Source organism: Mesoplodon bidens, assembly GCF_964165515.1.
Source record: "Mesoplodon bidens genome assembly, chromosome: 14".
NCBI classification, from domain to species: domain Eukaryota; kingdom Metazoa; phylum Chordata; class Mammalia; order Artiodactyla; family Ziphiidae; genus Mesoplodon; species Mesoplodon bidens.
Genome location: NC_138170.1, coordinates 9,233,511 through 9,245,588, shown reverse-complemented (window position 1 = coordinate 9,245,588; position 12,078 = coordinate 9,233,511). Strand labels below are relative to the sequence as shown.

At 48.7% G+C, this 12,078-nt stretch overlaps 1 protein-coding gene across 2 annotated transcripts; it reads right to left on the bottom strand.

Moving 5' to 3' along the window:
• Window positions 1-10,609: 10,609 nt before the first annotated feature.
• On the bottom strand, window positions 10,610-11,662 carry TMSB10 (thymosin beta 10). 2 transcript variants are annotated; one of them, XM_081254398.1, is made up of 3 exons: window positions 11,531-11,661; window positions 11,170-11,284; window positions 10,610-10,893 (listed from the first exon to the last, which is right to left on the bottom strand). In XM_081254398.1, exons 2-3 carry the CDS (start codon window positions 11,267-11,269, stop codon window positions 10,865-10,867), a joined length of 129 nt encoding a protein of 42 aa, XP_081110524.1. In that variant the 5' UTR covers window positions 11,270-11,284; window positions 11,531-11,661; the 3' UTR covers window positions 10,610-10,864. The 2 variants fall into 2 exon arrangements, with proteins under 2 accessions (XP_081110524.1, XP_081110523.1); XM_081254397.1 differs by having other exon boundaries at window positions 10,857-10,992; window positions 11,531-11,662.
• Between the last annotated feature and the right edge of the window lie 416 nt (window positions 11,663-12,078).

Below are 12,078 nucleotides of genomic sequence, written 5' to 3'. Positions count from 1 at the left end.
CCTGTAAGAGAATGAGGTCCAGGAAATCCGTTTTGTTTATCCTGAGCATGCATATAGCCTAGGACCCAGTACTTAACAGGTGCTTAATAAATCGTGGTGAATAAATGGAGAAAACAATGGATCGATCGCTTAATGAACTATAGCATCTCCACTCCGGCTGGCCCTAATAGCTTGCTGATTCTGGCCAGTCTGGCCTGCTTTCCTCCCACCGGGTGATTCCACGCAGACTCCCACTGATATTTTGCCTGATGCAGGTTCCAGGACGCTGTGAGGTCCTACAAGTTCACCCTGCCCTTCCCAGGGCTCAGCGCCAGACACACCCACTTTATCATGGCCTCGCTTTATTGTATCTCTGTACAATGTGTTGGCCATAAAATTAATTTATGATACTTATTTGGGGACTGTAAAATTGCCTCCAAAGTGATACTGTGTCTCCCAATGTACTTTCCGGGAAATGCCCTGGTTATTGGCTGCTTTGATCTTCCACTTTTGAAGCACAGAAATGAAGTCACATGGACAAGCAAAGGTTTGTTTCTGTTTTCCTGTTTGTCAAGATGACAACTTCTATAATTGCCCACACAATCTGAAGTCTTACTAATTCTCCCTCTGCAAAATCTTTTGTATCTGTCCTGATTTCCTACTCCCCCCAGCCAGTGGTGTGCTGAAGCCAATTGGTGCTAGCTTGCAAAGATCCATTTGTTAAATTTTCAGAAAGCAGGGAAGTTGGTGGTTAAACTGTTGGCAGCTTGAAACTGGCAATACTTACACCATAGACATTGGCAGACGCTACAAATTCAGCTCCTTTCCACCTCCATCCTGAACTGAGAGCTGGTTGTGAAACACATACGAGCACACCACTATGTGCAGGTATTTCCCTCATTCAAGTCCACATTACCTCTTGCCTGGACTGTAACGGTATCCTACAAACCAAAATCTCTACCCACACAGTCTTCCCATTCCAGGCGATCATTGTAGAATACTTCTGACTACCAGGAACAGAAAAGCCAATTATAGATTTCTTAAATGTAAGAAAAATGTATTATTTCATATAACAGAAAGTTCAAAGATGAGGCATTTTCAGGAAAACTCAGCAGCTCAAGAACTCCTCAAGTACCCAGATTCTTTTCACTTTTCCACTCTCAGCCTCCGGGCGTGGTCACTCGTGGCTTTGAGATGACTGCTGTGGTTTGAGATTCACATCCTCACACAGTGACCCATGCAACTTTTCCTTATGTCCTCAAAGCAAAAATACCATCTTCCCTGAAGTCCCCCTGCAGGCTTCCTCTTGGGTCTCCTTGGCCAGAATTGCAACCCATACCTATTCTTCAGTCAATCACTGCAGGGTAATGGAATGACCATGATTGGTTCAGACTGCTGGTTCTCAACCTCTTAGAACCAACATCTCCTTTTATGTAAATATTTTATAGCACTCCTCTTTCCTGAAATGAAAATCAAAGATAATAGAATCTATCCACACATGTACTTGAAAGACAAATCAATACAAGCTCTCATTGGAATATAAAGGTGAAATAAAGAGAGATACTTGGCAAAAATTATATGCATATGCATTTCAATATATATGGTAAATTATATTATGACTCCAAATTATTTCCTGCCTTCCCTCTACCAGAATTAGATATCCCAGCCTGAGGGCATGGGGCTTGCACTGCCTCACCCAATTGATGTCAGGCTTGCTGTATGATTTGCTTTGGTCAGTGTACTGTGAATGGAAGTGTCACGTCTGAGAAGAGCTTGAAACGCCGTTGCGTGGTTCTGCCATACCTTTTTCCTCTGCTATGATAGATAGCAGGATGTCTCAGATAGGGCTGCTCCTTTATCCTGGCTCTCAAAATGAAAAAGACACGTGGAACAGGAGCAGGGCTTCAACTGAAGTATATATGAACAACAACAACAACAAATACATTGTTGTTGTTGTAAGCCTTTGGGATTTTTGGAGTTGTTTGTTACCGCCTCACAACCTATCAAAAGCTGACTAATATAATATGGCACAACAATATTCTGCACAGAAAGAAGCAGTCCACAGCTTCAGACGAACACGGATACAATTGTGTTGTAACAACAGTTCAAAACCTAAAAGAGATACTGCTCTCCATGCCACGATTTTCTGCAATGGCAATCAACCCTTTGTAAAGCTCTGAGTTTGAAAAAAAAAGCATCCCTGGGGGAATTCCCTGGCGGTCCAGTGGTTAAGACTCTGTGCTTTCACTGCCGAGGGCCTGGGTTCAATCCCTAATCAGGGAACTAAGATCCCACGAGGGCTGGCCAAAAAAAAAAACAAAAAAAAACGCATCCTTCAATTTACATTAACATGGCAGTTGCATTCCCGGAAAATGGAATGTAGAATAAAATTGTGAAAAATTGGTTGTTGCTGGAGTCACGTGATTATAAAGAGATATTTCATCTACATGAATGTCTAGTGGTTTATTCACAAGTCATGGGTCCATTTATATAAAGTTCAAAAATGGGCATACTGTGTACATGCTGTTCGCAGTTAGAATAAGTGTATGACTGGAAGGAGACACTAGGCTGTGTTCAGTTTGTGAAGATTCATCGAGCTGTATACTTATATGATCTGTACACTTTTCTATACGTAATTATACCACAATAAAGAGTCTTTTTAAAAAAAATTTTTAAAGATTTTTTTGATGTGGACCATTTCTTTTAAAAATAACTAATTTATTTATATTTATTTTTGGCTGTGTTGGGTCTTTGTTTCTGTGCAAGGGCTTTCTCCAGTTGCGGCGAGCGGGGGCCACTCTTCATCGCGGTGCGCGGGGCTCTCACTGTCACGGCCTCTCCCGTTGCGGAGCACAGGCTCCAGATGCGCAGGCTCAGTAGTTGTGGTGCATGGGCTTAGTTGCTCCGCGGCATGTGGGATTCTCCCAGACCAGGGCTCAAACCTGTGTCCCCTGCATTGGCAGGCAGATTCTTAACCACTGCGCCACCAGGGAAGCCCAAGAGTCTTTTAGAAAGTCATGCAGGGCATGGGACAAATCTTTGATATATGGAATTGCCCTGTGCATTGTAGGATGTCAGACATTCCTGATCCTTGTCCATGAACTGTCAACAGTGTCCCTTAATCTTTATGACAATCAAACTGAAACAAAACAACCTCACAAATTTCTATAATGCTGAACCCCTGGGTGCTTTAGGTTTATATAATCAAGCATCGCTCCTGGGGCTGTGCCCCTTTAAGTTCATCAACTGCTTTATATCTAAATACAACTGGGCTTCCCTTGGCCATGATGAAGACAGGGTAGGAGAGGATGAGAAGTGTGTGGTCGTAGTGGTGGTGACGGTGGCGATGGTAAAAGTGGTGGTGATGGTGATAGTGGTCGGGTAGATAACCCTCTGTGTCTGCCACAACATCCTTCTCATGCTATCAAATACATTCCAGATCACTTTGCCCCAACCTCAAATCTGCAGTGGCTCTCAACTGTCTATAGGATAAAGAACTCAACTTACCTTTCTAGGCTAATTTTGAGGCGTCCTCCGTTTTCACTGAACTATTGCCCTTTCCTGCCACGGAACATGCTATGGTATTACAATGCACTGCTCCTCCTTCTGTTAAGAAAGCCCTGCTCCCATTCTCACTCCTCTGGGTCTTCATTCAAATGCTTCTTCCCTGGCTTCCCTGGTGGCGCAGTGGTTGAGAGTCTGCCTGCCGATGCAGGGGACGCGGGTTCGTGTCCCGGTCCGGGAAGATCCCACATGCCGTGGAGCGGCTGGGCCCGTGAGCCATGGCCACTGAGCCTGCGCGTCCGGAGCCTGTGCTCCACAACGGGAGAGGCCACAACAGTGAGAGGCCCGTGTACCACACACACACACACACAAAAAAAAAAAAGCTTCTTCCCAATGAAGCAACCACCTGTCCAGAGTTAACAATTCTTTCATATACCTTCCCATGGTGCTTTGCTGATCTCCCTCTTTACCATTTACTTCATCCCACCTTTTGTGTAGTTAGTTGGCGCGGGTCTTTTACAGCTTCCACAGCCTTAGTACAGTGATAGGAATTCACTAGCACTCAAAAAATGCCTGCTGAATTAAACTGAACAAGAGCACAGCCTCTGTATTTCACAGAAATCAGCAACCCAATATCTAAACTCTTTTAACTGGTTGAGACGCACAGTTGCCATCTGGGTAATTAATAAATAGCTTTCCATCAATAGCCTCAATTGTGAATTCACTGTACTTCCCTTCATTGTCATAGGATTGCATCCTGTTCTGGTTCTGGGACGGAAATGAAGCTATTTGGCTTCCCTGAACCATGGTCACTCCCACATACCGATTATGCTTAGGCCCTTTCAATGCACAAGAGAACCCACAGTAAGACAGTAGGGGGCCTGATAGCAGCCTGGCTGTAGTATGGCCAAGACACAGCAGGTGAGGCCAGTGGGGGTATTTCAATGACAATTCAATAATTATTTATTGAGTGTCTATTATGTACTGGCTACTGTGGGTGCCACCAGTGTCAATGAACACAAATCTTTCTCCATTCAGTCTAACTGAGAAGGTGACATGTCCAAGTACCAGTAGAGAGGGGCAGATAGGAGCTGACAGGACAGAGAGAATGGCATTGGTTGGGAAATCAGGTGGGCTAATTGGAGAAGGTGGTGATTGGTAAGGCCTTGTAGGATGGCTAATATTTGACCAATTAGAAAAGGAATGGAGGGTCATTCAAATGGGGGGAGATACTCAAAGGCAGGGAAGAAGGAAGGAAAGGGCCAGAGAAACATGGTTTCCTGTTGTCCCTTGGAACCAGATACAGGCTCTGTTTATACAATCTTGTGATCTTCCCTCTGAGCTAGTCGTATGTGGTCTTAAAAGCTGGGAATCCTTAGTTCTTCATAGGATTAAAAAAATCTTTTTATTGAGGTAAAACATACACATAGTGAAGTGCATATGAGTGTTACTCTTAAGTGTCCATCTTGATAATTTTTTACACACTCACAGTTACCACTCTGATCAAGATATATAACATTTCCATCACCCCAGAAGGTTTTGTTGACTTTTATTGTCAAAAATTATTTTTGCCTTTTCTAGAATGTCGTTTAGATTTAATCATACAATATTAGATATCAGCACTTGGTTCCTTTATATTGTTGAGTAACTCAGTGATTAACTGTGTGAATACAACAGATTTGTCTATTCATTCTGTTGATGGACATTTGGGTTGTTTTTGCTCTTTGACCAATATGAATGGAACATTCTTGGACAGGTCCTTTGGTGGACACATGCACTCGTCCCTCTGGAATGTATCACTAGGCCTGGGGTCACTGTGTCATAGGGCGCCTCTGCTCAGTCTCAGTCTATTAGGTGCATACTGTCAAGCTGGACTTGCAATTGGTGTCTGAAGTGGGAGGAGGGGGCAGTTTTGTGGTACTGAGCCCTTAACCTGTGGACTCTGATGCTAACTCCAGGTAGATGGTGTCAGAACTGAATTGAATTGTGGGATACCCAGCTGGTGTCTGGAGAATCTGAGAATTGCTTGGTGTGGAAAATCCACCCATTTGGTGACCTGAGGTAGGGTATTCTGTGAGTAGAATGCTGGAGTAAAGGAGAAACAGAAGAGTTTTTCCTGCGTGTATGGCTGAGTAGTGCAGGAAGAGTAGAGAGGATAAACACAGGAGTGTTTTTCCCATGCGAGGGAAATGACAGAAGGTGGCAAAAAGCTTGGGAACTAAGGCACTTGATCTTTTCTTTCCACTCCAAAAAGAACGTGGTGCAGCTTACCAAAAAATACATCTAGAACATCAGTCCAATCATGAGAAAACATAAGACAAACCCGCATTGAGATATATTCAGCAGATACTTGGCCATACTGTTTATAAGTGTCAAGGTCATAAAAAACAAGGAGAGACTGAGGAACTATGACAGATTGCAGGAGACTAAAGAGAAATAAAAGAATGTTATGTGGGGTCCTGGATAGGATCTTGGAACAGAAAAAGGACATTAGTGGAAAAACTGGTGAAATTTGAATAAGATATTTGGTTTAGTTAATAGTAGTATAATTTAAAAAAAATTTATTGGGCTTCACTGGTGGCATAGTGGTTGAGAGTCCGCCTGCCGATGCAGGGGACACGGGTTCATGCCCCGGTTTGGGAAGATCCCACATGCCGCGGAGCGGCTGGGCCTGTGAGCCATGACTGCTGAGCCTGCGCGTCTGGAGCCTGTGCTCCACAATGGGAGAGGCCACAGCAGTGAGAGGCCCACGTACCGCAAAAAAAAAAAAAAAAAAATTATTGAAGCATAGTTGATTTACACTGTTGTGTTAGTTTCTGCTGTACAGCAAAGTGATTCAGTTATATGTCTTTTTCATATTCTTCTCCATTATGTTTCATCACAGGATATTGAATGTAGTTCCCTGTGCTATACAGTAGGATCTTGTTGTTCATCCATGCTACATAGAGTAGTTTGCATCTGCTGATCCTAAACTCCCAATCCTTCCCTCCCTCAGCCTCCTCCCACTTGGCAACCACCAGTCTGTTCTCTATGTCTGTGAGTGTTTTGTTTCATAGAATGTTCATTTGTGTCATATATTAGATTCCACGTATAAGTGATATCATATGGTATTTGTCTTTCTTTTTCTGACTTACTTCACTTAGTATGATAATCTCAGGGTCCACCCATGTTGCTGCAAATGGCATTATTTCATTCTTTTTTATGGCTGAGTAATATTCCATTGTATATATGTACCATGCCTTTATCCATTCATCTGTCAATGGGCATTTAGGTTATTTCCGTGTCTTCTCTATTGTAAATAGTGCTGCTATGAATGCAGGGGCGCATGTATCTTTTCGAATTATAGTTTTGTCTGGGTACATGCCCAGGAGTGGGATTAATAGTAGTGTAATGTTAATTTCTTGATTCTGATAATTGGACTATAATGAAGTAAGATGCTAACGTTAGGGGATGCTGAGTGAGGGATCTAGAGAGACTCTATTATTTTAAGGCACCTAATATTGCCTGAGAAGAGGAAGTGCTTGCCTGAGGATGAGAGAGCGATCTGGGGGATTGGGAAATGTTGGGAAGACAGGCTGGGTCTTCCTTCTATTCTAGCCTAGGTGCCCCCTGAGGCAGCCTCCATCTGTTTTCCCAGCACCTTGAGCAGCCTGGGGTACATACCAGGCACTCAGCACATGCTTATTGAATAGGAGGTGGAGTGTGTGTAAGGGGACCTTCTGTCGTCCTGAGTCCTCTGGTGAACCCTAACAAAGACAGTGGAGAGTCCCAAGCCCTGAGCCCCATTCATAACATGGAGGCTGAATTATTAACGCTTGTCTTAGGGATGACATAAGAAAATGAAGCCAGAAATTCAGGTTTAAAAAGAAAAGTTACAATTGTATTTTAGTTTCAGAGCAAGCCTCGTTTTGTGATTGGACTAATAATTGGTTCCTGAATGCTTAGATAGGAGGAAAAGGGCAGAAACCGGTAATTCAGTATAATTCTCCCAAGGGTGTCAGTATTCCCAGGTGGCAAGGAATAGAAATGGTGGGATAAGGGAGGGAGGAAGGAAGGTAAGGGTGGGCCTGAGGTGCTTCAATGTTCTCTGACACTCCAGCTCCAGGTTCTGGTGCTGACTCCACTGTGATGCCCATGGGATTCCCTGCAATCCATCATAGGGAGAGAGGCGGGGCCTAGGAAGGCAGCCTTCTTGGCCAGTGCTTGGCCTTCTGGGTCTGTCTTCCGGGGGTTCTACCATTCAGACCAAGAGATGTGTAGATGTGCACACACTGAAGCAGCTCAGGAGCTGGGATGGGTTGAGGAAGGCCAGCCTTACCTTGTAAACCAATGTGGTGTGATACGATTTCTGAAGCGATAACTCACAGCCTGCTTGCCTATCCGCATCTCCTTTCCCCACCTTGGTGAGGCCCCAATTAGCTCATTGTCTCAGAGTGGAAAACAAAAGTGCCCGTAAGTCTCCTGGATTTTTTTTTTTTTTGCCGTACGCAGGCCTCTCACTGTTGTGGCCTCTCCCGCTGCGGAGCACAGGCTCTGGATGAGCAGGCTCAGAGGCCATGGCTCACGGGCCCAGCCGCTCTGCAGCATGTGGGATCTTCCCGGACTGGGGCATGAACCCGTGTCCCCTGCATCGGCAGGCAGACTCTCAACCACTGCGCCACCAGGGAAGCCCAAGTCTCCTGGAGTTTTGTCTTCTTAAATTCTTAGGAAGAGCAAGGCTCTCATGGGCACCCCACCACCTCAGAACAGAAAGGATTTCCTGCAGGGCGGGTGAGAAAGTCATGGGAATCTTCTGAGAGTAAGAGGGTCCTGGGAATGGGACACTGTTCTCCTGGGTGAGCCCACTGGGGGACGAGGAGTCTGTAGGATCTGGGGGAAGAGTGCCTGGGATCTGCATTGCAGATGGAGCCCTCAAGAGCAGGTTGGTCCAGAAGAGGCCTTGGGTGTGGTGTGCCAAGACAGGATGCTTCATCCCCAGGAGGGGTGCCTACAGGGCACCTTGGGGTGGGGGAAGGGAACCCCTCAGCAGCCATCCTTGCAACAGCCCAAGGACGTCATCTGCCTCCTCCGTCTCCTGGCCTCTCACATCTCAGTTCCCTAGGCCATGCTCACTCCAGCCCAGCTTTTTGTTCTTCCCCAGAGGCCCCTGGGCGAGGGTGCATTTGCTGTCCCTCCCCAGAAACACGCTCACCTTATCCCTCCAGGTGTCCACTTTTCTCCTCCTCACATCCCTTAGGTCTTTGCTCCAAGGCCTCCTTCTCCGAGAGGCCCTCCTTGACCATTCCAAGGAAAACGGAGAGTTGCTCCCAATCTCTCTCACCCCAGCACTCTGATCCCCTACCCAGTTTTATTTTTCTCCAAAGCCCTCTCACCACCGTGTTACTGTTTGAAGGTAGTAGTGATTTGTTTCCTTTTCCTCAACCTCCCAACAATGGACCCCAACAGGGGCAATTATAAATATGCTTCAGGTAGTGGATGCTCATGAAAACGTTGGATGCAGTGGATGTCCTGAACACTGGGGTTATAAGATCCCCCAAAGCACACCCTTGGCCCCAGATTCTGGCTCCACTACTCACTGGCTGTGTGTCTTCAGCAAATTCCTAGTCCCCCTGAACCCTAGTTTCCCCGTCTATAAAATGGGACGATAATCATACTGCCTTAATAAGAGTTTCTGAGAATTAAAGCTCCAAGCACAGTGCCTGGACCACAGCTGATTTAAGATTTCTGATTTAAAATTTCTGAAGAAATTTTAAGATTTCTAAAAATCCTTTCTATTCTGAGGTGGTGGGGTGCCCATGAGAGCCTTGCTCCTCCTAAGAATTTAAGAAGACAAAAATCCAGGAGACTTAAGGGCACTTTTGTTTTACACTCAGACCATGAGCTAACTGGGGCCTCACCAAGGTGGGGAAAGGAGATGCAGATAGGCAAGCGGGCTGTGAGTTATCGCTTCAGAAATCTTAACCTTACCTCAGTAAAGGTTAGTGTCCCTTGCCCCGGTTGGTCTCTTAATGTGTCCCTTCCTTACTTCTCCTCCCCAGGCCCACTTACCCTCCACAGCACAGGTTTCACTGTCAAGCCACTCCATGTCACATGGGCAGTGACTCCCTTGGCCTAGGTATCCCTGACTGTGGTCTAGTGTGGCGGAGATCTCACCCACTGGATTTTAAGGCCCCTGTGGACTGGGATCACACCTCATTCAAATTACCCACCCTCACCCAGTGTCTGGCCCCTGACGGTCAGGCAGATATGGGACAAATCGCTACACGATGTGTCATCTCCTCCCTCCTTAAAAGGAAACTCCACCCCTGAAATCACACCCTGTTTCTGGTGCTTTAGAATGCCCCGCAGCCCCAGGTTCTCCTCCTCCTCCGCTAGGGCCTCTGGGCGGACCCGCCCCTTCCCTGTGGGTCCAGCGGGTGTGACCCAGCAGGGCTCTGCTGCTGCCGCTGATGGCGCCAGCCCTCCTTCCACATTCCCACTCTCCCTTGCTGATCACAGCACCGGAGGCTGCTCAGCCCAGCACTCCCTCTAATGGCTAACGCTTTTGTGGAAGGTTCTGAGCCCGGGTTAAAAGACAAAAAGCTAGGCTGTGCCCCACAGCTTCTCTAGTTCTGATGTTCTCGCTGTTCTTTCCTTGGATCCCGCCTTTGTTTTTGTTCCAATGCCTCCTTTTTCAAGCTCCAAGAGAAAGCCTCTCGGGGACTTTGTGACCTCGCCCAATTTCCAACATTCCAGATTCAGTCATTTCCCCCTTTCTTCTCAGACTTTAAATCACTGTTCTCTCCTGGTGTTCATCACAACTATGAGACCAGAGAAAACGGTGAGGCTGTAAAAGCTTATCAAAAACAAATTCTGCTCTTTTAAAAAAGCATTTTCCAAAACAGATTCCAGGAATGAAAAGCGGGGTTAAATTTTGCATGGATTGCAAGAGTAGGCGGCTAATAACCCGTAAAATCTTACACAGAAGCAGGGAAACTCAAAACTAAGAGATGGTCCCTGCAAGCCAGCCCCTCCTGCGACCCCCTCCCCCGCTCTGCGGCAGGAACTCCGACTCCGGTGGCTGGAGCTCTGCTGCAGTGGCACTACCCACGCATACTCAACTAACAGACTCAGACCACGCCAGCCGTGCCACGAGATGTGTTTTATTTTCATTAATCATACAAATAATTTTCTATAATATCCCAGGGCAAACCGGAGAATTTGGCAGTCCGATTGGAGAGTCCCTTCAGAGACCCACAGGCCGGTGGCATCGGCACGGAGTGCCCGGGTTCACAGTGCAGCTTGTCGCGCGTGTCCATCTTGCAGGTGGCTCTTCCTCCACATCACGACTAGGGTCTCCAAGATGATGGGGGTGGAGAATACTCCAGGTTCTTAGGAAATTTCACTTCGCTTGCTTCTCCTGCTCAATGGCTGTGGAGGGCAGGAAGCGGGCACTGGGGGATGGGAACCTCTTGCAACCCGCCAACCGAGGCGCTTAAAAACCTGGGCTGGGCGAGGCACCCACGAGGTCTGGGGATTAAGAAAGAGGCTTGGGGTTGGGGACAGGCGCCTTGTGCAACAGAAAGGGGGGCTGGGGCTGCCAGACGGGAGGCATCGGCCGGATGGGGTGCGGGGCTCGGTTTAGGGGAAGGGCGGGGTGGGGACTGGGCTGGGAGCTCGAGGACCCGGAGGCGGGGGCGGACTCACTCTCTTTGGTCGGCAGGGTGTTCTTCTCCTGCGTCTCCGTCTTCTTCAGCTTGGCCTTATCGAAGCTGGCGATTTCCCCCATGTCCGGCTTGTCTGCCATTTTCTTAAAACAAACCTAGCGGGCAAACCAAGGCAGTTGGCCCGGAGCCGGGGCCAGCGGCCCCCTCCGCGCTCCCCGCCGCCGCCCCTCGACGTGGCACTCCGGCCGGGGCGTTCCCGGCAGCCCAGAGGCCAAGGATCTGGGCGCGTCCCGCACCCCTTCCACAGCCCCAGGGCGTGGCCGGCCGGCCCGGGCGTCCCGTCGGGGAAGGGCCGCTCCGACCCCACCCGGATGGGGCCTCCGCCCCAGCGCGCCGCTCACCGAAAGTTCCGCCCCAAGCCCGCGGTTCCGGTGCTCTGACTCCTGTCGCTGCAGCAAGAGACAAAAGAGCGGCGCCCGCCCCTCGCCTTATATATGCCGCGCCCCGCCCCGCCCCTCGCCCGCCGCAGCGGGGGCGGCACCGGCGGCTGGGGGGGGCGGGGCCAGGGCGGGCGACTAGCTTTCCCGCCGTGCCCTCCGGCTGGCTGCCCGCCGGGCTGGGCGCGGCACTTCCCGCGCGCGGGGCCCCTGCGCCCAGTGCCCACAGCTCTCCGAGTCCCCAGCGTGGAGGGTGCAGGCGCGGCCAGGGTGGGCGCCAGGCCCTCAGTCTTCTAGGGTGCTGCACTCCCCTCTCCGGGAGCCTGCTCCTCACCCGCAGGAGGGGCGTGGGGGGCCAGCGGGGGAGGGGTGTATGGTTGGGTGTGGGTGTGGGTGTGGGTGTGTAGCTTGTCGTTGTGAGTATGGGTGTTCTGGCGTGCTCGCGCGCTTTGCAGCCGTCCCCGCTCTCAGGAGACACCCCACCCCTGGGCAGTCCCCACGTCTTTGGCCTT